Raw genomic sequence first — 24,551 nt, forward strand, 5'->3', positions numbered from 1 at the left:
TTCTTGCAGTCTTGGATGGAGCTGTTCCCAAACCATGCTGTGATGCATCCCAAATTCATCCGAGTGTAATGGTGACTTCAACATTCAAATGTATTCTTCAGTAAAGGCACCTGTGTAATACTACATTCTTTTGAATTATGGGTCATAACTACTCTTTTGGGAAGCATACCAAAAGTTATCAAGATCATTAATATCTATGTTTCCAAGTAGGTTGTAGAGTCATATTGAGTGGAACCAGGCCCTTCGGCCCAACTTGTCCCATCTACACTAGTCCCACCTGCCTGCGTTTGGCCCATATCCCTCTCAACCTGTCATATCCATGTACCTGTCTAAATGTTTCTTAAACATTGCAATAGTCCCTGCCACAACTACCTCCTCTGGCAGCTTGGTCCATACACCCTTTGTGTGAAAGGTGCGTAGACAAATCTGATGCTAACTTTGTTTCTAATAGCTTGAGATCTGCTGGATGTTTAATCGGTTTGTTTTGCACTTTATCTAGGTTCCAGAGTTCAAAATCTGGGAAGATCTACCTCCACAGAGATGTCCGGCTCCTTTTTTCTCGGAAGTCGATGGAAGTGGACAGCGGTGCTGCGTATGAATTAAAATCTTATACAGAGTTTCCAACAAACCCTCATTTCTCAGCGCGCTGTTAGCAACCTTTGTATTCCTTAGGACATATTTTCTGGGGGTTTTTTTCTGGCGAATGGTACATGTTCAGCTAATTAATGGAAATAAAATAATGCACAATACGTAATTGTGATAAATTATTGGTACTAGTCATTTAGAACCCGAGCACCTATTAGACAGTGGGCCAGTCTTGTGTAAGTGTTTTAAATAAAATCCCTTGTACTTCAAGCAAGCAGAAGACTGGAATGAAAACCATGTTGTCCTGATATTATCTGTACTGTTACAATGGAAGTCACAAACCACTTTATTGGATGTGTTGCAATAGTAAAAACAAGAAGTAGTTTAGTGTTGAAACATTCTATTTTATTTGTCTTTTATTTAATATTTAAATTAATGTTTCACTTATTGGACAGATGATTTTTTTTTGTCCTGTTTAGTGTTATTATATAGCCTAAAGTTCTCTATGTAAAATCATACTCTGTATTTTTTTGACATGGTTAATACTCAAATATACAAAATATATGTAAATCTGTGTCTGTCTGTCCATGAGTGTGTGTTCATAGAAACATTGAAGTAAAAATGTCCTCAGTCACTTCTGTTTGGTGCAAATGTAGTTCACAGCAGCATGTTTTATCGTCGCTTCCAAAATTTCACTAATAGATATCTGCCTCATTGTATTTTCATTAATAAATCATAGTCATAGATTCATACCGCACAGAAAGAGGCCCTTCAGACCAACTCGTACATGCTGACCAAGTTGTCCCATTTGCCTGCGGTTGGCCGGTATCCCTACATCTAGTCAAAGGTTTGATTGTGGAATCAGCAATAACACCCTCACACTTAGAAATAGAATGAAGTGTTGGCCGGTGGAGTGGGTAGGGGGTGAGAACTCCAGCGTCTAGCCTTGACCACCTTTATGGATGTACTTCCCCCAACCATTTTACCGTAAAAATGATCCAACACACAAACGTGGAAGCTGGAGAAATTTTAAATGTCCACTATAATTTTGCTAACCTCTAAACTTTGATTTTTTTTAATCTTAACTAAACCAGGACATGACCTTCACAGTAAATGGCAGGGCTCTGGGGAGTGTTGAGCAGATAAATCTAGGAATGCAGGTACATGGTTCTTTGAAAAGGGTGTTCAAGGAGATGGGATGGTCAGAAAGCTTTCAGCACATTGGCCTTCATCAGTCAGGGTATTGAGTTGGGTTTGTAAGTTTCTTTTGTTCAAGACATTGGTGAGGCCACATTTGGAGTATTGTGTTCAGTTTTGGTCACCCTGTTATCGGGAGGATGATGTTAAGCTGGATAGAGTTCAGAGAAGATTTATGAGGATGTTACCAGGACATGAGGGCCTGAGCTGTAGGGAGTGGTTGGGCAAGCAAGGATTTGATTCCTTGGAGTGCAGGAGTATGAGGTGTGATAATATAGAGATGTTTGAGATCATGAGACACTTACTCATGGACAAAAGGGTCGAGCCAAATATCACAATGACGTTTGGGTGAATAGCGAAAATGATGTTACATTTTTTTTAATGAACTGCCAGGAAAATCTGATTTAATTGTGGTGTTGTGAAGGAAGCTGGATGAGTAATAAACATTTACAGGGCTCTGGAAACTAGGACCAGAGATTGTTCCTGCTTAAAATCAGCACAAACTAAAACCACATCGATTATACAATGTGGAAACAGGCCCTTTGACCCAATCGGCCCACGCTGACCAACATGCCCCATCTACACCAGTCCCATCTGGCTGTGCTTGGCCCATAACCCTCCAAACCTATCCTATCCATGTACCTGTCCAAATGTCTCTTTAAATATTATGTTGATACCTGCCTCTGGCAGCTCCTTCCATGTACCCACCAGCCTTTGTGTAAATACAATTTAATGGCCTCCTTCCATGTTCTAACTCCTCTGTATGATTCTCTAAGAGCTCCCAAATAGGTTAGTGTTATGTAATAAACCATTCTGTGTTAATGTCACTAGGAGATGAAATATACCCTCAAATCTTTTAAAAACAAAAAAACAAAAATAAATTACAGGAGCACTGGCCACAATTGTTCAATCTTTTCTTTAGGATAGGCACATGGCAATGGTGGAATATGGATCGCGTGCAGGTAGAGGAGATCAGTTTAACTTGGCATCATGTTCAGCATGGACATTGTTGGCTGAAGGGCCTGTTACTGCGCTGTACTGTTTGGTGTGCACTGGCGAGAGGATCTGGGGACACAAGGAACTGCATGTGTGGATTCTTGAGTATAAACACAAAGTGTCGGTGTAACTCAGAGGGTCAGGCAACATCTCTGGAGGACATGGATGGGTGGCGTTTCGGGTCTGGACCCTGAGAGGAGCTAACCTATCTGTTTCAACCATCCCTGGCAGCATGTTTCAGGAATTCACCATCCTTGATATAAAAAACCCACCCCACACATCTCCTTTATACTTTGCCCAGTACTTTAAAGCTATGCTCTTTAATATTTAATTTTTCCATCCCGTAGGTTTCAATTCTCATTCCCTTGCATTTTGTAATGTGCATATTAAATGTTGGGGGCATATAATAGAAGTTGGTAGTTGATACAAAAAGTTTCAGTGTGATAGAATAAATCTTTTAAGTGTAGGCAAGATTAGATTGTTGTATCAGTTGGGTAGAAAAATGGGAGATGGTATTATTTAATCAGAGAAGAATAAGGAAATGGAGATACAAGGAACTGCAGATGCTCGAATCTTTAGCAAAGTGAACAGGCAACGTTTTGGATCAGGAGCTGTCAGATCGAAATGTCGTCTGCCCTTACCCTCACCAAATGCTGCCTGAGCTTCTGAGTTAATCTAGCATTTTGTGTTTTGCTCAAGAATAAGATAATGTTTTTGGACTGGTCCAGCATATCTAAATGTATATTAAATACAATAATATTGAGTAGACTGAAGGAACAGGGGGACATTGGTCTGTGTGTCCACAGATCCATATCAGTGACAGGACACTGTATGACCTGGTTTTAAGGTCATAATGTGCTTTACTTTATTAGCTGAGACACAGAATGTTAGTTCTAGAATTACGAACAACACCAGTTGGGGGTTTTGACCTAAAGGTGAGTCAAACCATTGAATGTAAACAAATATACATTGCATCATTCGTTCCATTTCGTGAGAGTTTGTGAAATAAGCCAGCAGTTTAACAACTCCATAAACCCAAGTACTGTTATGGAAATTGTAAGCTCGAGATCAACAACCTCATGAAGAACAAACATGCTGCGAACACGCAGCACATCAAGCATCATCTGTGAAGAGAAAAACATTTTAGATTGGTGACCTTTCGTAACAGTGGTGCTGCGGTAGAGTTACTGCCTTACAGCGTCAGAGACTCGGGTTCGATCCTGACTACAGGTGCTGTTTGTTCGGAGTTTGCACGTTCTCCCTGTGACCACATGGGTTTTTTCTGTGTACTCCAGTTCCCTCCCACATTCCAAAGATGTGCCGGTTTGTAGGTCAATTGACCTTTGTAAGTTGTCCCTAGTGTGTAGGATGATCGTTGATCAGGTGGATTCAGTGGATGAAGAGTCGGTTTCCACGCTGTATCTCTAAACTACACTACACCACACTAAGGAAAGTTAGTAATGAAATAACTTTCAAGTATGCACTGACATTGAAAAACGAGGAAAGGTGATGAATTAACAAATAGGTAGAAACCAAAGTGATTAAATGATTGGAAGGATTATAATGCAAGAATTATGAACTCTGCATTTCTCTACACAATGCAGAAGAGATTCACCAGGATGTTACCTGAGCTTGCAGGCTTGAGTTATAGGGAGCGGTTGGAGAGGCTTGGACTCATTTCTTTGTGGGAGGTGTAGGAGGCTGAAGGGTGACTTTTTTGAAGTGCACCAGATCATGAAGGGCATGGATTAAGTGAGTATATGATGGTATTTTTCCCCAGGGTAGAGGATTCTAAGACTAGAAGTTATGGTGACGGAATAAGCCTATGACTTCTGGAGAGATAAGTTTATTTGGCCTTCCATCACAGCGATGTGATGGATGTTTATGTAAATTATGTTGTGTCTTGGGTCTATGTGTTTTGTGATGTATGGCTGCAGAAACGGCGTTTCGTTTGGACCCCAAGGGGTCCAAATGACAATTAAATGTATCTTGATAGAATTGAGAAAAACCTCAATGGGTAACTTTTTTACTCAGAGGGTAGTCCAATTCTGGAATGAGCTGTCAGAGGAAGCTATAGAAGCAGATACAATTGATTATTTGAAGACATTTGGGCAGAGATATGGATAGGAAGGATTTAAACGGATATGGGCCATGTCAAAGCAATATGGGGCCAGCCAATAATGCCAACTTGTTCGGCATGAAGAGGTTAGGACAGAGAGCCTGTTTCCATGCTGTACAGCTCTGTGACTGTGCAGTCCATCCCATTGTGATATTGAAATATTTCTAGCATTTTCTGTTTTTATTTTAGCTCTCCAGTATCTAAAACATTTTTTTTTTAAATTTAGATATCTAAGAGTCAGTCTGGGCTTTTGTAGCGACTTGATCAGTTAACTTGAGTGGTTGGAACAAAATAATTAAATATATATGTAGATAATTCTGATATAGCAGATTAACTCTAAACCTATAGATTATTGTAAATTTTAATAGTTGAATTCGATGATACTTTAATACCATGTGCGAAGTGCAAACACACAGTGAAATACTTTTCTTACTATAGACAATGGGTGCAGGAGTAGGCCATTTAGCCCTTCGAGCCAGCACCGCCTTTCAATGTGATCATGGCTGATCATCCCCAATCAGTACCCCGTTCCTGCCTTCTCCCCATATCCCCTGACTCTGCTATTTTTCAGAGCCCCATCTAGCTCTCTCTTGAAAGCTATTTGGTCATTCTGTTAAAGCTTATAATATGATCCTTTCTGAATTATTTTATCACATTGATAAAATGGGAAAATTGTGTTTCTTGTTCAAGAAGGAACTGCAGGTGCTGGAAAATCGAAGGTACACAAAAATGCTGGAGAAACTCAGCGGTTGCAGCAGCGTCTATGGAGCGAAGGAAATGGGTAACGTTTCGGGCCAAAACCCTTCTTCAGACCAATTGTGTTTCTTGTTGGCCTTCAGGAAAGCTGCTCAGAAATATTGAGTGATCACTGAAATTAATTTCATCCATACCAATCCCAGGGATTGCTTCTCCATGAACACCAGAAGAATTAATGTTGTCAAACTGCTTGTCTTCTCACAAGAGGACACAATTATGACATAAAGAACATTTGGATAGATAAACAGTAAGGGTTTAGTGGGTTATGGGTGCACCCAGGCAAATGGAAATAACCTGTCACTATTTATTTGATGAACCTGTTGCATAGATTGATGCAGTATGGAAACGGGTCCTCCTTCTTTCGTGTGGCGTGCACAGCCTAAAGTTGTTGGACAACTTGTTCTATTTGATCTTCCGTTTGTGCATGTCGAGTTGATTAGCCGAAACACGTGAAGGTTGCAATCTTCCACCCCGAAACGGGCCCTGCGGCCCAACTTGCCCACACTGGCCAACATGTCCCAGCTACGCTAATCCCATCTGCCTGTGTTTGGTCCATATCCCTGCAAACCTGTCATATCCATGTACCTGTCTAAATGTTTCTTAAATGTTGGGATAATTCCTGCCTCATCTACCTCCTCTGGCAACTTGTTCCATGCACCAACCACCCTTTGTGTGGAAAAAGTTACCCCTCAGATTCCTATTTATTTATTTTCCCCTTCACCTTAAACCTATGTCCTCTGGTCCTCAATTCACCTACTCTGGTTAAGAGAATCTGTGCAATTACCAATCTATTCCTCTCATGATTTTATACGCCTCAATAAGACCACCCCTCATCCCCCTGCGCTCCATGGAATAGTCCCAGCCTACTCAACCTCTCCCTATAGCTCAAACCCTCTAGCCCTGACAACATCCTTGTAAATTTTCTTTGTACCCTTACCAGCTTGAGAACATCTTTCCTATAACATGGTGCTGAGAACGGAACTCAATAAGCACATCTTTGCAAGGTTTAGATCCCTGTTTTCACCATTGCTATTTGGGATTTCCATTTAACATCATTATAGTCTAAAGCAGGGTCTCGACCCGAAACGTCATCCATTCCTTTTCTCCAGAGACGCTGCCTGTCGTGCTGAGTTACTCCAGCAGTTTGTGTCTACGGTGTATACCAGCATCTGCAGGTTTTTCCTACATATTCCTAAACAATTTAGTTTGTCACGTGTATTGAGGTGCAGTGAAAAACTTTTGTGACGTGCTGACCAGTCAGCGAAAAGACAATACATGATTACAATCGAGCCATCCAGTGACACAACATAGATACAAGCATCTGCAGATGTTGGAATCTTGAGCAAAACACAAAGTGCTATAGGAACCTAGTGCATCAGGCAGCATCTGTAGAGCAAATTGGCCGGTGATGTTTTGGGTCAGGACCCTTCTTCAGACTCATGAAGTCAGGGGGGAGATAAATGGAATTGAGCGGCAGGAGTTGGGCATACGTGGATACTGGATACTGGTGAAGGGGGTGATTGCCAGATGGGTGGAGTAAGTGGCAAAGACTAGAGATGAAAAGTCAAGGCAAGTCACATTTATTTATATAGCACATTTAAAAAACAACTCTCGTTGGCCAAAGTGCTTTACATTTGTTATAAGAATAGTATAAACAAACAAACTACATACATATATACATATAGCCCTCGCTCAGTGGACGTCAGGAAAGGCTTGGGAGTATAGATAAGATTTTAGTCTTGACTTAAAGGAGTCGATGGAGGGGGCAGTTCTGATGGGAAAGGGGATGCTGTTCAGGAGGCAAAAGGAGACAAGGGTATCCGATAAAGAGAGAAGAGGAGGAGTGAAATGTAAAGCCGGACGGAGAAATATAGGTGGAACACTGCTTCCCAATAATAAAATATATAAAGCACATTGCATCTGGCACAGTTGTAGTTTTTTTTTAGCCAATTGTTGTGGTCTATAGTACAGAGATAGTTGTGTTTATTTTGGTCACCTTGTGTCCTCTCTCTCCCTTTCACCCTCTCAGGTCCTTATGCAATTTCCAGATGGTAAAATCACTAAAATGATCAGCTCTCTGCTGATACTAATCCCAAGGCCACTGATGCAATCAGATTGCAGTGTGCAATCCAGATAATGCGCAGGCTGTCTGAACATCTATTTATCTCAATTCTGCCCTATAATTGTGTCCTCCTGTGAAATGGCTTGGCGCCTTTCACGATGTTAACTGGACCTGGATAGATACATGTAAATAAAAGAAGTATTACGACAAAGTATTGAAAATAATGTAATTTTATGGTTTTTGGTAGAGAGTATACTGACTGGTTGCATCACGGCCAGGTGAAAAATGCCTAGGAACAATGGAGACGGCAGAAAGAGGTAGACACTGCCCGGTCCATCACAGGCACTGACCTCCCCACCATCAGATGAATCTACAAGAGGCACAGCCTCAAAAAACAGCCAATATCATCACAGGCCCACACCATCTTGGCTATGCTACCATCAGGAAGAAGGTACAGGAGCCGGAAAACCATGACCATCAGATTTAAGAACATCCTCTGCCCAGCAACCCAGGCTCTTAAACTCTGCACAACACTAACATCATCAACTATGATCTTCTGTGGACTGTGCTTTGGTTACATATGGACTTGGGTTTTTGTACTCTTGTGGCCATCTAGCAATACAGTTATTAATTTATTAAATTTAATCATTGATTATAATATATGTTCTGTGTGTATTAATTTACAGGTCTGTTAAGCTGCAGCAAATAAGAATTTAATTGTCCTGTTGTCAGTAGATATGACATTTAAACATTTCAGTCTTGAAGCAAAAAGTCAGCTGTCACCTAGTTGCAGGTTTGAGGGGCTAAATGACTGAAGGTCATTGAACTGAATTGTTAATCATGTTTCTCCCCTCCACTCCCCTCTTTCCCTTCTCTCTCACTCCTTGTCTGGTGTTATTGATGACAGGCAATGGCTGCAGCCTTTTCATTTCTCTCTTCCACTGTCTGATTTTATTTCAGACCTGCAATGGCTGCAGCTTTTCCTCCTGCCTTCCCCACCGTCTGATTTTATTTCAGCCATGCAGCAGCTGCAGTTTTTTTCCCTTTCTCTCTCCCCCATTGTCTGATTTCATTTCAGTTGTGCAGTAGCTGCAGGGTTTGTCCTCCCCTCCCCCATTGTTTGATTTCATTTCAGATGAGCAGCAACTGCAGCTTTTACCTTTCTTTCTCTCTCTCTCTCTCCCTCCCTCCTACTGTCTGATTGTATTTCAGACGTCCTGCATTTCCCCCCCTTCTTTCCCCACCAGTCTTCATTTTATTTCGGACACACTGCATCTTTTTTTCCCCATTCTCTTCCCACCCCACTGTTGGATTTTATCTCAGACGGGCAGCAACTGCAGCTTTTTCTCCTCTCTCCCACACTGTTTGATTTTATATCAGAAGTGCAACGTCTGCAGCTATTTGTTTTCCTCTTATCTTCTCTCCTCTCCTTTCCTCCACTGCCTTATTTTATCTAAGACGTGCAGCGTCTCCAACTTTTGCTCTCTTCTCTCCCCCACTGTCTTATTTTATCTCAGACTGGCAGCATCTGCAGCTATTGCTACCTGTCCACGTGACTGCGTTGCTCTTCTGCACCGGGAGGGGGCGCTTCCAACGTCGGAAAGACTACATCTCCCAGAATCCCATTCGGAACAGGTAAACGGCCAAAGTTAATCGAAATAAACCAACATATACAATACAACACGCCGCGGTTTAGAAAGTGAGGGGAATGCGCGCGTAAATTAAATTTAAAATCTGTTTTCAGGCCGGGGGGGGGGGGGGGGGGGGGCAAGGTTGTGAAGGGTCTAGAACAAGGTGACGTAATGAATGGGCGGGCGCGCGTGCGCGGTGGGGCGGCGGTGCGGAGGGATACGCGCGTGCGCGGTGGGGCGGCCATGGCGGATCAACACGCGGCGGTGAGCAGGCGGGCGGCTCGAGAGCGGCAGGTGCGGGGGGGGGGGGGGGGGTAGTAGAGATGGGGGGGGGTGAGGCCTGGGGGGGGGGGTAGTAGAGATGGGGGGGGGAGGAGAGGGGGGGTGAGGTGAGGTGGGGCTGGGGAGGCTGGGGGTGGAGGGGGGGGGGTGAGGCCTGGGGGGGGGGGGGGAGTAGAGATGGGGGGGTAGGTAGTTGATCGGGGGTGAGGAGAGGGGGGGGGGAATGGTAGCAGTAGAGGGGGGGGGGGGTGAGGGGGGTGAGGCCTGGGGGGAGAGTAGAGAGGTGGGGTAGATGCTGGGGGTGGGGTGAGGGGGGGGGGTAAGGGGGGGGATGGGATGGTGGGGGCCTGGTGGGGGGAGATTGAGGATGGGGGGGAGGAGGGAGGGAGGAGAGACCATTGAGGCTGGAAGGGGAAGAGCCAGGGGGTGAGGGGGCAGAGGGAGGGGACAGGGGGGGGGGGGGGAGGGGGGAGGACAAGCAGGGGATGTGGCTGGGGGGGGGGGGGTAGGTGGTGGCAGGGAGAGTTGGGGAGGGGAAGAGAGAGGGGGATGGTGGCTGATGGTGGGGGGGCAGTGAGAGAGGCTGGATATAGGGAGGTCAAGGGAGAGGGCTGAGGGGGAGGTATACGAGGGTGAGGCAGTGTGGGGAGGGGGTGGAGATGGAGATAGGTGGGGGAAGGAGAGTGAATTTGGGGGGGGGGAGGATGGGAGAGGCAGTGTGGGGAGGGGGTGGGGAAGGAGAGTGAATTTGGGGGGGGGGGGAGGGAGGATGGGAGAGGCAGTGTGGGGAGGGAGGGGTTGAGGATGGGAGGGGAGATGTGGGGAGGTAGGGTGGAACAGATGATGTTGGAGGGAAAGAGGTGGGGGGGAGAAGGATTAGTGGGGGGTGGGGACATGTTTGGGAAGGATGTGTGGGGTGAGAAGGGGGTGAGGGAGAACGAGGTCTTTGGAATATTTCACTATTATGTGGGAGGTCATAATGTATAAGTTTGTTTTCCTTTCTACATTATATGTGATTGCCTTTCAGTTGTGCTGCAATATTAATTTTTATATCTTCCGCATCCTCTAATGTCTTGACATGTGTTTATGCAGTAATCACAAGGAATGTTTTAATGCCTGTTCGAACAGGTTCTTCCACCCCAAGTATCTGTTCCCTCGCTTCAAAATTTGCACTTCTTGTATTTTGGCAAGAATACGAGTGAATATAACTTGTTCAATTTCATCTTGTGCCCAGCTAGTTCATCAGTCATTCTCTATGTAGATCCCATGATTGCACAAGGAACCGCAGATGCTGATCAGAACATAGTGCTGGAGGAATGCAGCAGGTCAGGAAGCATCTGTGGAGGGAATGGACAGATGACATTTCGGTTCTGGACCTTGAAGATGTCAGTCTGTCCATTCCCTGCACAGATCTTCAGATTCAGATTCAATTTTAATTGTCATTGTCAGTGTACAGTACAGAGACAACGAAATGCATTTAGCATCTCCCTGGAAGAGCGACATAGCACATGATTTGAATAAATAATAATAAGTGTCCGGGGGGGGGTGGTGATTGTCATTCACCGAGGTACGTTGTTGAGTAGAGTGACAGCCGCCGGGAAGAAGCTGTTCCTGGACCTGCTGGTTCGGCAACGGAGAGACCTGTAGCGCCTCCCGAATGGTAGAAGGGTAAACAGTCCATGGTTGGGGTGAGAGCAGTCCTTGGCGATGCTGAGCGCCCTTCGCAGACAACGCTTGCTTTGGACAGACTCAATGGAGGGGAGCGAGGAACCGGTGATGCGTTGGGCAATTTTCACCACCCTCTGCAATGCCTTCCAGTCGGAGACAGAGCATTTGCCATACCATACTGTGATGCAGTTGGTAAGGATGCTCTCGATGGTGCAGCGGTAGAAGTTCACCAGGATCTGGGGAGACAGATGGACCTTCTTCAGTCTCCTCAGGAAGAAGAGACGCTGGTGAGCCTTCTTGATCAGAGTTGAGGTATTGTGCTTGCTTGACCTACTGAGTTCTCGGCCCTTGACCCGAAACATCACTCATTCCCTCTCTCCAGACGAGCTGCGCTACTCTGTCCTGCTGAGTTACTCCAGCATTTGTGTCCATCTTTGGTTTAAACCAGCATCTGCAATTCCTTCCTACACACACAAGTTCTTTCAGCACTTTGTTTTCTGTTCCAGATCCTATGGTTCTTATTTTATTAACATATCCATTGCCATAGATGGCTGTGGAGGCCAAGACAATGGATATTTTTAAGGCCGAGATTGACAGATTCTTGATTTGTAAGGGTGTCAGAGATTTTGGGGCGAAGGCAGATGAATGGGGTTGAGAGGGAAAGGTCGATCAGCCATGATTGAATGGCGCAGTAGACTTGGTAGGCCAAATGGCCTACATTGTCCTATCAGGGGCACATGACAATAAACTCTTGAATCTTGAATGGCCTAGTTCTGCTCCTAGAATTTATGATCTTATGTGCCGATGTTTTCTTGAATGCCTTTTTGAAATCCATGTTCAAACTATATGCCCATCAGCCAGTTTCTGTACCTTCAAAAAAGAAAATCAGTTAAACACACTTTTCCTTTTATAAATTAATGCTGTTCTTTTTGTTACTTCATGTTCTCCAAGTGCCAATTGATTTTGTTCTATATTATTAGAACTATAATGGAAGCTTTCCAGAGCAGATTACCTGAGCCCAAATATTTGACTTGCACTGAATTATTTACATGCCAAATCTCCAAATTTATTTGTATCATGTAGCTTGATGTAATCTTCCTGCCCCCACCCCCCTCTCCCCATGGTGTTTTATTCTGTACTTTTGATTTGAATCCAAAGTATTCATAAGTATGAAGTGGCCTCAGCATCAATTTCCTAATTCACTGATTTCTTCTTTATGGCAATATCTGTTTTGTAACTTCATCTTAAACATTTGTTTAAGCACACTTGGAAGAATAGGTTCCAAAATCAAATCTAATTGAATTTAAACCTTTTATTCTGGATTATGTTGGGGTTAAACCTCCAGTTTAAATTCCATTTGGAATATTTTGGAGGACCAAGAAACCAAGAACCAAGACTAACATTCAATTAATTGCTCTAATTTGTGAACATCGCAAACTTATTTTTTTCTGCGACCAGCAAGAGATTGTTCATGCTAGCCTGCTATGTTGATGAGCCAGTTCCTGGCAAAACCTGAATATTATGCAACTTCTGTGTATTTAATCAATTATATTTTAATCATATTTTAATCCAATATTGGTAATGTTGGAGCTGTGCAACACAGCTCCAACATTACCAGAGCTGCCATTCAGCCTTGAGACATACTGAGTAAGACAAGCTGTCTGTTTACATCCAAGGCCTCTGTGTAGTGGCCAAAGCAAGATAGTTTACTATATTTAACACAGGGAACTGTAGATGCTGGTTTACAGAAAACGACGGGGCTGCAGCACCTGGAGCAACTCTACCCGCTGAGTTACACCTGCACTTTGTGTCTTTAGTTTCCAATAATCTTCAACTAGTGGAGAGGAAAAGATTGGACAAGAAGGCTCTGCAGAGAGTAGTGCTTTCGGTCGAACGCACTATGGGAACTTCACTCGCCCCCCCTGCAGGAACTATACATCAGGAGGTGCAACTCCAGAGCCAATAAAATCATGGGAGACCCCTTCCACCCCTGCAACGGACTGTTCCAGCTGCTACGGTCAGGTAAACGCCTCCGTTGCCATGCTGTGAGAACGGAGAGGTTGAGAAGGAGTTTCTTCCCAGAGGCCATTAGGACTGTAAACTCCTATCTCACCAGGGACTAACCTTACTGTACCACTCCACTGCTTTTTATAAAAATTGCTGGGTTTTTTTCCCTTTTTCCTTCTGCCCACAATATTTAATATGAATTGTAGTTTGTTTGGTTGTTTGTTTGTCTTTTTGCACAAAATCCGCAAGCATTGCCACTTTTCATTTCACTGCACATGTCATATGTGTATGTGACAAATTAACTTGACTTGACTTGTTGGTTTGTTAAAGGTTGCCAAGAAACATGAACTCCAAACCCTAAACCTAAAATCTGGTTGACAGGAAGGCATACGAGTAATTTGGGTTGAAAAGGTGCTGGGAATTCCAGAGCTACCATTGTGTGCTTGACTGATCAATGGCCTGGCTGAATTTCCTCCATCGTTTTGTTTTCCAGGAAATGGAGGACACAGTAATCAGTCCTGAAAAGGCCGAGGAAGCCAAGTTGAAGTTAAAATATCCAAAGTTGGGACAGAAACCCGGTGGATCAGAATTTCTGAGGAAGCGACTACAGAAAGATGTAAGTATTTATAGGAAGAAATTTTACTCGTCGGCTAAATCTCTGGATTCTTCCCCGAAGAAGGGTTTCGGTCCGAAACGTTGCCTATTTCCTTGAAGAAGGGTTTCGTCCCGAAACGTTGCCTATTTCCTTCGCTCCATAGATGCTGCCTCACCCGCTGAGTTTCTCCAGCATTTTTGTCTACCTTCTCTTTGGATGTTTTCTTGATCTGATTTTGTATATTCATATTTATAAGCAATTAGAAATGTTTTATCTGCAATTGAATAACCATATAACCATATAACAATTACAGCACGGAAACAGGCCATCTCGGCCCTACAAGTCCACGCCGAACAAATTTTTTTCCCCTTTATAGATAATAGAATATAGAATATAGATAATTTTTAAAGCCATTCAGTTGTTGACTAGATAGCGGGCATCTAAAAGTGGGAATTTGAATCTGTTCAGGAAGAATTTATACTTTTTAACTGTGGCATCTTAGTACCTGGCTTCAAAGATGAACGCAATAAACTATTTTGTTTTCCTTCCACAACTTGGAATGCAACCTTTCTTGCCAGATCAATGATTATCCTGTGTTTTCCTGGTTTTCTTTGGAATCCACAGCAAAGTGACAGACTTTTATGTGCCATTTACATTTCAGTATTTAAATCTTGTTCAGTGTTAAACTCCTCTGCGCCCACTTTCTGTTGTTCCATTTCAAAGTCCAGCCTCGGAATTGTTCAGAATTGTTTTTTTATTCCTTCACTTAACACTAAAAATTGCCTGCCTCATCTTCTGATTTTTTTTTTCCCCTCGTCCTATCTTCTAACCTATACAAGGTGTTTGAAAATTGAAATGCTTTTCATTTTCTTCCCTCAGCTCCCTCTGAGACAATTTAATTTTGGAATGTTTTGGTATTTGTCACTGAAAAGCCACATGGTATAAATTTAATTATATGCCCTCTTAAAAGCTTTTTAATTTTTGAATTTAGCTGTCGTTTTTTCTCATGGGCCGTCTTGCTGAATAAACTGAAATGTTACCCTTCCATCTCCAGTACAGTCACATGGACTCTGCATGTGTTTGATTCTCCCCCACACTTAATCTGTACCAACCCTTTATCACACTGCTTTTTAAAAATGAATCATCTCCCTTGTCCTTGATTTTTTACTTTTAGTTTATCTGATCATCGGTAGTAAAATAATGAACAAAAAATAATGGTGAACATTAAGACATTTTGTTCTTCCACAACCAAAAACGTTCATGGCCCAATGGGTTTGATTAATTAAAAATTACTAATTGTGCTGAAGTGACTTTTATTTATTTTTAATGTTTGCTTCTTTTACATTATTCAATCTATAATAGTGCATCTGATCTTTTGCAATTCCTCAGATTAATCATGGCAGGGCTCAATTTAGGTCACAAGTTGTATGTTTTGATGATAATCACCAGATAGAAGCAGTTACTTTGATAATACAACTTCTTCAGTTCTGTTATTTCCCCTTGGCCTAAATGAATGACTACATTTTTCTTAATAGCCTTTGGTTGTGGATAAATGTAAGTGATGGCATTGGATAGACAGTACCTTCTACCCAGTTAGAAAATGTCAAAAACAAGAGATCACATCTTTAAGGTGAAAGGGGCAATGTTTTTAAAGGAGTGCGCAGGGCAATGTTTAGAGGGTGGAGGGTGTCTGCAACGCACTGCGAGGGTGGTGGCAGACAGATAGTGGCATTTTATAAGCTTTAAGAGATGCAAGAAATAGAGATCACATCCCTTGTAATCTGTATCCCTTTAGTTGAGATCCCTTTAGTTAAGTTGGGATCATGTACGGCATGGACATCCTGAGCCGAAGAACTTGTTATTGTGGTATACGGTTGTTGTCAGAGAGTCATACAATGTGGAAACGGGCCCTTCAGCCCAACTTCCCCACACCAGCCAACACGTCCCACCTGCCGGCGTTTGCCTCGTGTCCCTCCAAACCTGTCCTATCCATGTACCTGCAAACTGTTTCTTAAATGTTGGGATAGTCCCTGCCTCAACTACCTCCTCTGGCAGCTTGTCCATTCATCAACCACCCTTTGTGTGAAAAGGTTACCCCCCAGGTTCCTATTAAATCTTTGCCCCTTCACCTTAAACCTATGTCCTCTGGAACTAGATTCACCGACTCTGGGCAAGAGATTCTGTGCATCCACCCGATCTATTCCTCTCATGATTTTATACACCTCCATAAGATAATTCCTCATCCTCCTGCGCTCCAAGGAATAGCTTTCCAGCCTACTCAACCTTTCCCTATAGCTCAGACCCTCTAGTTCTGACAACATCCTCGTAAATCTCTGTACCCTTTCCAGCTTGACAATATCTTTCCTTTAACATGCTGCCCAGAACTGAACACAGTACCCTAAATGCGGCCTCACCAAAGTCTTATACAACTGCAATATAACCTCCCAACGTCTATACTGATGAAAGCCAATATAAATTTATTTAATTATTATTGATCAATTTGGACCAATGTATTCAGACCAATTTCTCTGCTCTAACCCTACAAATTATTTTCTACAAATCAAACTTTGCAAATCAGTCTGAAGAAGGTTCTTGACCTAAAATGTCACGTATTCATGTTCTCCAGAGATGCTGCCTGACTTGTATTAACCAGCATCTGCAGTTCTTTGTTTTTGTTTCTAAATTATTTTCCCTCCATTGTCGATCCTTTCCTCTGGAAAAATCCTGATTTGCCATTTTTCACACCCTGACTTTCAGTACATTTACTCTCTCACCCCTATCGCTTGTTCTTTCACTCATTAGGTTCCCGATGGGCAAGTGATTGGAGCTATGAATCTGTAATTGCTATCAAATCTCCTCTCAAACTTTCAGGGGAGAAAATCCACAATTACAGCAGGAATAAAAAACAGTAAATGCTGGAAACATTCGGGTCAGGTAGTGTTTGATCAAATGAAAAAACACTTAACCTTTCACACCTAGATACTTCATCAGAACTGGGATATAGAGAGAGAACAAGTTTGTTAAACTAACTCCCATTACTGAAACATTAACAGTTTCTCCTTCCTCGGACACTGCCTGATCTGCTATGAGTTTACAGCATTTCCTGTTTTTATTTCGGAAATCCATAGTTTAAGATTTTTATATTTCTTGTAGCTGAAATCCTCATTCATAGAACCACTAGTAAATATATTCTTCATCCTCTTATTATCATCATGTCATCCTTAAACGTGTCACAGTATATTTCTGTATCATTCCCTTTGCTCCACCTACTTATTACTTGAGTTTGCATTAATTGTATTTTTGTACCATATTATCTGATATAATTGGATAACACGCAAAACAAGACTTTTCACTCAACCTCGGTACATGTTATAAGAATAAACCTAAAACCTACTAATTTGTGGCCGAACCAGTATTTTCATCATTAAAAAATCAAACATAACCATCCTGCTTTTGCTTCTGGCTATAGGTTCCAGGATCTCTAAACTCATTCATGAAATTACATGGATTTATTCATGTTAACTCAGATCTTTCTGTTCCTGAATATCCTTCCTATTCTTCAGAACCAGCTCAGTATGCCAATTTGGTCAGCATGGACAAAGTGGGCCGAAGGGTCTGTTTCTGTGCCATACAGCTCTATGACTATAAATGTGTCTTTAATCTATCTTGTATCTCCTTGTTTTTTTATTAACCAGTAGGTTTGAAATTTATACTAATATTGAGCCGGGTGATTGAAATTTGAAAAAAATCAGAGGCCAAATTTGTAATAGTGCATTAAGTCAATAGTGAATGGGCAGCACAGTGGTAGAGCTGCTGCCTTATAGTGGCTGAGACCCGGGTTTGATCCTGCCTGTGTCTAGTTTGTACATTTTCCCTGTGACCACGTGGGCTTTTGCCGGGTGCTCCAGTTTCCTCCCACACTTCAAAGAGGTACAGGTTTGTAGGTTAATTGGCATCTGTAATTGAAAATTGTCCCCAGTGTGGGATAGAACTAGTGTGTGAGGTGATCACTGGTCTGTGCAGACTCGATGGGCCGAAGGGCCTGTGCCTGCACTGTATCTTTAAAGTCTAAAGTTTTGAAATTGTATCATTGTTTAGTGAGAACTGTTTTTACATTGCAGCCCAAGTACTTTGATTCAGGAGATTACAATATGGCTAAAGCCAAGATCAAGAACAAGCAGCTGCCGACCAGTGGAGCAGACAAGAACCAAGTGACGGGAGAACACATTCCCACTCCGCAAGATCTGCCTCAGAGGAAGCCTTCACTTGTCGCTAGCAAACTGGCTGTCTGATAACCTCGTGAAGAATGCATAAAACCTGTCATTCCTCTTTCTCGCTATTAATTCCTGTGTTTTAGCTTTTTTTCTTGTACCATTACATCAACATCTCTGACAGCTTGGCAGATAAACCACAGCACTTTGTTGTTGTTGCAAGAAATATTAGTAAACACAGAACAATGAGATCTTATAAACTAAAAACCATGCACTGATGGCAAAGGCATTGATGTTATAAGTAGGTAGTAGTGGACTACAGTACTGAGGCACAATGTAACTTCATGTAGAAGCATCCTGAGAAGTATTGTCATTAAGTGTTTTACCTTTTTACTATTCATTAGTGCTACTGTACAATTCTAGATTGAATTGGGTAAGTCTGATTTTGTTTTCCCTTTCCTGTGTCATTGTTTATTACGGTTCCCAATGTTGCAAGTGGCAGTCCATGTGGATGTGAACACAAAATTGCATAGAACATGTTTGAAAAACCAAGAATCTGGCCCAGTTTTCAATGAACCTTCAGAAATGTTAAACCAATTTAAATGTTCATTAATTGGACAATATTTGTCCACACTGCTATACCCCATCCTCGATATATTTCAGTCTCTATATCTACTTGTGCCTCTTGTAGTTCTGAATGGTATTCCCTAAAGATTGGTAGATTAGGGCGATTATATATTCAAGGTGATTGAAATGTGCATGAGCATAAACTGTGCAGTCACTTTGTGCCATTTTTTTGTAAATAAAATAGTTTTGCACTATATGCTGTTGCTGCATTTAAATACCGGGGTGTTGTGTGCAATTAGTTTGCTGCAAATCTTGCGTGTGGGGAATCAGTTGGTCTTCTAGGTTTCAGCACTTTATAACAGGAGGATGATATAAACCCTCCAGATATCATTGGGATGCATCAGAAGATTAAACCTAATCAATTAAAGAGTAGAAGTTAGTGAAACTGACTATTCCTCCAAAGAAACACTTTTCCAAACACTTCAAATTATCATCTGGATTCATCTGCGTGCTACATTTAGTGTTTAGCTGATGCTTTTGATGGGTTGTGCTAGCATTTAACAGTTATATAATTCTCTGCAATTATAGCCTATTGGCCTGTTCCCATATGCATTTCCAGCCAATCCAGATAGCGAACAAGTTTAGAGAGGTGTTTGATAGAAGTACATAACATTGAGGCATCGATAAGGTAGACAGACAGAACCTTGCTCCCAGGGTGGAAGTGTCAAAGACTGGAGGACATAGCTTTAAGGTGAGAGGGACAAAGTTTAAAGGTGGTGCATGAGGCAAGTGTTTTCTTACACAATGGAGGATGGAACACGCTGCCAAGAATGGTGGTGGAGGCAGGTACAATGGTGGCATTTAAAAGACTTTTAGATGAGCACATGGATATGAATCATTTGCAGGCAGAGGAGATTGATTTAACCTAACATCATGTTCAGCACAGATTTTGTTGGTTGAAGGCATTGTTCCCATGCTATAGTGCTCTATGTTCTATCTGAATAATTTCCATCAAGTGACTATCCTTCAGGCTAAAGAAGGGTCCCGACCCGAAATATCACCTGTCCGCGTCCTCCAAAGATGCTGCTTGACCGGCTGAGTTACTCCCAACTTTTTTTTTGTGAACCGGCATCTGCAGTTCCTTGTGTTCCAAGGGCAAAGAATATTAACAATTTGCTCACTGATAAATTTCACGATTACCGAGTGGCTGATTCTGAGTGTAGGTAATTTGCTGCAATGATGCTCAAAACTTGAATGCCAACAAACTTGATTTACTTTAATATCATCCGTGCTTGCTTTGCATTTTGTATTAAATGATACATCTTCAAAGAAAAGTTTTATTCTTCTGAACAGAACTCGGGTGCTTTTCAACATGGAACCCTCCATCACACATGCAATGCAAACTGCAAACTGCTTCCTTCAAGACGGAGAGGGGAAGAACAGTTTCCAATATTTAGACTAATGTCTCAATGCTGTAAGATGCCATCCGCTTATGTTTTGCACTGTCATATGGATAATTCAATCCTAAAATAGTACATGGAAGGTAGGTCATTTTGTAATATCAAAAGCTTGTGTAGGATATACCATGTTTATAGCTTGCTCTTAGAGAAAATTTCAGACTTTAGAGATACAGCACGGAAACAGGCCCTTCGGCCCACCGAGTCTGCGCCAACCATCGATCACCCCGTACACTAGTATTATCCACACTAGGGGAAATTTACTGAAGTCAATGAACCTACAAACCTGTATATCTGGAGTGTGGGAGGAAACTGGAGCACCTGGATAAAACCCACGTGGTCACAGGGATAACGTACAAACTCCATACGGACAGCACCTGTAGTTAGGATCGAACACTGGTCTCTGCACCTTTTAATTTCAATGTTTTTATTCTGACCTCTTATTTCCAAGTTTTCAAGTGCATTTTAAAATGAATGGGATCTGAACATATTAATAAGAACAAGAATGTGACTCTTAGCTTTAGAACAGAAACAAGGAACAGGAAACCTCTATTTTACCATAGCTTGATACAGCTTAGTCAGATCCCTGTATCTGCGTCAATAATTCTCCCGTGTTAAATGTGCAATGATTGTCCATTTGAGAGATGTTCCACTTGATTTACTGCTCCAGTTTTGCTAATTAATTTTATCCCTGCCATTTGAATGTCGGTTTTCAGCCACTAGCATGGGTGAATAATTGCCAGTTTGCACGTAAAGATTCCCACATGTTTATTTGATGTCTATGAAGGCATTCCAAATTCTCAGTGATAGACAAAATACTAGCCCTGAAGAGTTGAATCTGTACCTCTCCCCACAGATGCTGCTTGATCTGCCCATTGTTTACGGCACTTTCCGTTTCTATCTGAAATGCTTGACAGCTTGTTGAATCTTTTAAAAGAGTCCCTGTTGTATATTGTGCTTCAACGGACCTCCATTTTCTCTCTGAAAGAAACTATTCTGCCTTGCAACTAGTTCCTTACATCAAAGTAAATTGTGATGTCACCCAGAGAAACGCAAGGCTGAATGTTATACAGAAATAAGCTAATTCCTTGGATCAGGGGAGGCTGAGGGATGACTTTATAGAGGTGTATAAAATAATACGGGGATATATAGGGTGAATGCACGCAAGTGTAGGGGAGTCAAGAACTGGAGGGCATATTTTTCAGGTGTGATTGAAAACATTCAATAAGAACCTGAGGGGAAACCTTAATGCAAAGAGGGTGGGTGAGTAAGGAGTGAGCTGCCAAGGGAAGTAGTTGAGACAGGTACAAAAAATGTTTTCAAGACATTTGGACAGGTACATAGATAGGAAAAGTTTAGAGGGATACGGGCCAAACTTGGGTAAATGGGGAATCTATGTTGGCAGGGACAAGTTGGACCGAAGGGCTGTTTCTGAACTGTATGACTGATTAAATCTTCAACTCACCAAGGTGAAGCTCATATCTCCTGTAGAGGTTATATTTGCAAGTTTACAGTTTTTTACCCATATTTTTACTATGTTGGCATAAACGTGATCTTTTAAAAATAAAAATAAAAAGCCACTTGAAAATGTAAATAATTTTGTTAATAGTTTGATCTTGGCCAGTTCGCAGCTTCGGGAAAGCTTCAGCTGATGAAATGTATGTGTAAAAATCAGAAGCAGCACTTTCCATTGCAGCGAATCCATGTGGACCATGAAGGAATAGTCTGCTGAATCTATTCCTGCTTTGATCAACTATCTTCACATTCAGGATGACCCTCAAAGAGTCCAGAGATTGTCAATCTAGTTCTGGACATCACATTTGTTTTTTATCACCATATTCCAAGTGTGCCTCCAAGCTATTGGAGTAAATCACATGGAACATCCCTCACAAGGACAATTATTGCCCATTTAACACTTGGGAGAATTATTGATGCAGATACTGAGGTCTGCCATCTGACTAAGCTCTATGGAGTTATAGTAAAATAGGGGCCTTTCCTGTTCCATTTTGCTGTTCTAAAGTCAAGAGGTGCATTCTTGTTCTTATAACATGGTACGAGTGTCAGGGGTTACGGGGAGAAGGCGGAGAATGGGGTTGAGAGGGAAAGATACATCAGCCATGATTGAATGGCATAGTAGACTTGATGGGCCAAGTGGCTTAATTTTGCTCCTATAATTTATGAACAATAAATTTTCCAGTGTCAGAGGTAGTATGCATTCTCTCTCCCCTTTCTCTCCTAATCCACTCAGGTATCCCCCTTCCCCCACTTGCTGCCATCTGCCCCTTATGTTTCTCTCTCCTCACCTGTCCCTCTGCCCCACTTGACTGCTCATTATCTCTCACCCCCTTTTATTTGGCTGTGCCAATTCTTGCCAGACCCCTGCCTGCCTCACTCTCTCCCCATCCCATATATTGGTTATCTCCCCTCTGATGCAAGGTCTTTACCTGAATCATCCATGACCCCATTGTCTCCACAGATGTTGCTCGACCTGCTGAGTTTTTCCATCAGTTTTCTTAGTTTAAACCTATCCTGGTTCCTTACAACTATGCCACTATTGACACTGCCACTAATGTTGGTGTCATCTGCAAACACATTAATCACGCCTCCTAGATTAATATCAAATTCCTCAGTGTATATAGCAAACACAAGGGTCACAGGCTTCCAATCACAAAACAATTCTCCGCCATCATCTTCTTTTACTAGAAGCCAAATTAAACTCAATTCGCCAATTTACCCAGAAGCCCATGACTAAATTAGACTCAATTTCATGTCCATAAGTGATAGGAGCAGAATTAGGTCATTCGGCCAATCAAGTCTACTCCACCATTCAATCGTGGCAGATCGATATCCCTCCTAATCCCATTCCCCTGTCAACCCATCCTGAGGCCTATGATCTCCTAACTGTATGGAGCAGTTTCCTGAACTGGCTTATTCATTATCACCACAGGCACATCACTGCAGTTGCAATTAGTCCAGATTTCAATGATCCAATGATTGTCACGTGTACCTTGGTACAGTGAAGTTCTTTGCATACAATTCAGTAAAATCGTACAGCAGACCTCACCTAGGCAATACCACATTTCTGGTGTCATCAAAGTTACAAAAAAGTTAATGGAACAGTCTTCTCGCAATGGCGAACCAGGCCTACCACCACTCGTTCTTGGCGGTTCCCCCCCCTTCCCCCACACCTCAGTCAGGTCCCTCCACTCTCAGCGGCCCCTCCTCGCTCTCACAACTTGGGTCCCCTTACTTTCTTGCATTCTTGTAATCACGCAACACCGCACTGAACCAGGCACTTCCGCCCACAATGTCCATGCCATTCGTGATGCTAATTTAGACTATCCCCTCTGCCTGCACATGATCCATATCCATTCATTCCCTGCATATGGTGGCCGATTGGGAAAGGGGGAGATGCAGCGAGACCTGGGTGTCATGGTACACCAGTCATTGAAGGTAGGCATGCAGGTGCAGCAGGCAGTAAAGAAAGCGAATGGTATGTTAGCTTTCATTGCAAAAGGATTTGAGTATAGGAGCAGAGAGGTTCTACTGCAGTTGTACAGGGTCTTGGTGAGACCACACCTGGAGTATTGCGTACAGTTTTGGTCTCCAAATCTGAGGAAGGAAATTATTGCCATAGAGGGAGTGCAGAGACGGTTCACCAGACTGATTCCTGGGATGTCAGGACTGTCTTATGAAGAAAGACTGGATAGACTTGGTTTTATACTCTCTAGAATTTAGGAGATTGAGAGGGGATCTTATAGAAACTTACAAAATTCTTAAGGGGTTGGACAGGCTAGATGCAGGGAGATTGTTCCCGATGTTAGGGAAGTCCTGGACAAGGGGTCACAGCTTAAGGATAAAGGGGAAATCCTTTAAAACCGAGATGAGAAGAACTTTTTTCACGCAGAGAGTGGTGAATCTCTGGAACTCTCTGCCACAGAGGGTAGTTGAGGCCAGTTCATTGGCTATATTTAAGAGGGAGTCAGATGTGGCCCTTGTGGCTAAGGGGATCAGGGGGTATGGAGAGAAGGCAGGTACGGGATACTGAGTTGGATGATCAGCCATGATCATATTGAATGCGGTGCAGGCTCGAAGGGCCGAATGGCCTACTCCTGCACCTAATTTCTATGTTTTTATGTTTCTATATCCATGCGCCAATCCAAAAGCCTCTTAAACATTGCTATTGTATCTAGCTCCACCGCCACCCCTGGCACCGTGTTTAAATGGCTTTGGTAAAGATTGTAAATTGTCCCTTGTGTGCGGGATGGCGCCAGTGTACAGGGATCGCTGGTCGGCGTGGACACGTGACTGTTTTCACGCTGTATCTCTAAATTAATTTTTGTTTTAAATCTGTTACCCTTGCTCCTCTCACCTTAAAGCTATGTCCGCCTATCTTTGGCACGTTTCCACCCTGGGGG

At 42.6% G+C, this 24,551-nt stretch overlaps 2 protein-coding genes across 6 annotated transcripts in view; both read left to right on the top strand.

Moving 5' to 3' along the window:
* The window catches only part of atosa (atos homolog A), a 63,523-nt gene extending 62,370 nt beyond the window's left edge, over nt 1–1,153 (top strand). For all 4 annotated transcript variants that reach the window (XM_055661089.1, XM_055661088.1, XM_055661092.1 and 1 more), the window contains one exon: nt 500–1,153. In XM_055661089.1, the coding sequence (XP_055517064.1) occupies nt 500–653 (154 nt within the window). In that variant the 3' untranslated portion in view covers nt 654–1,153. The remainder of the gene's footprint in view (nt 1–499) is intronic.
* An 8,359-nt stretch (nt 1,154–9,512) lies between these two features.
* On the top strand, nt 9,513–18,930 carry arpp19a (cAMP-regulated phosphoprotein 19a). Of its 2 annotated transcripts, none has more exons than XM_055661093.1 (3): nt 9,513–9,610; nt 13,797–13,919; nt 18,020–18,930. In XM_055661093.1, exons 1-3 carry the CDS (start codon nt 9,518–9,520, stop codon nt 18,188–18,190), a joined length of 387 nt encoding a protein of 128 aa, XP_055517068.1. In that variant the 5' UTR covers nt 9,513–9,517; the 3' UTR covers nt 18,191–18,930. The 2 variants fall into 2 exon arrangements, with proteins under 2 accessions (XP_055517068.1, XP_055517069.1); XM_055661094.1 differs by lacking the exon at nt 9,513–9,610 and adding an exon at nt 9,620–9,640.
* The last annotated feature ends 5,621 nt before the right edge of the window (nt 18,931–24,551 follow it).

Source organism: Leucoraja erinacea, chromosome 33 (genome assembly GCF_028641065.1).
Source record: "Leucoraja erinacea ecotype New England chromosome 33, Leri_hhj_1, whole genome shotgun sequence".
NCBI classification, from domain to species: Eukaryota; Metazoa; Chordata; class Chondrichthyes; order Rajiformes; family Rajidae; genus Leucoraja; species Leucoraja erinaceus.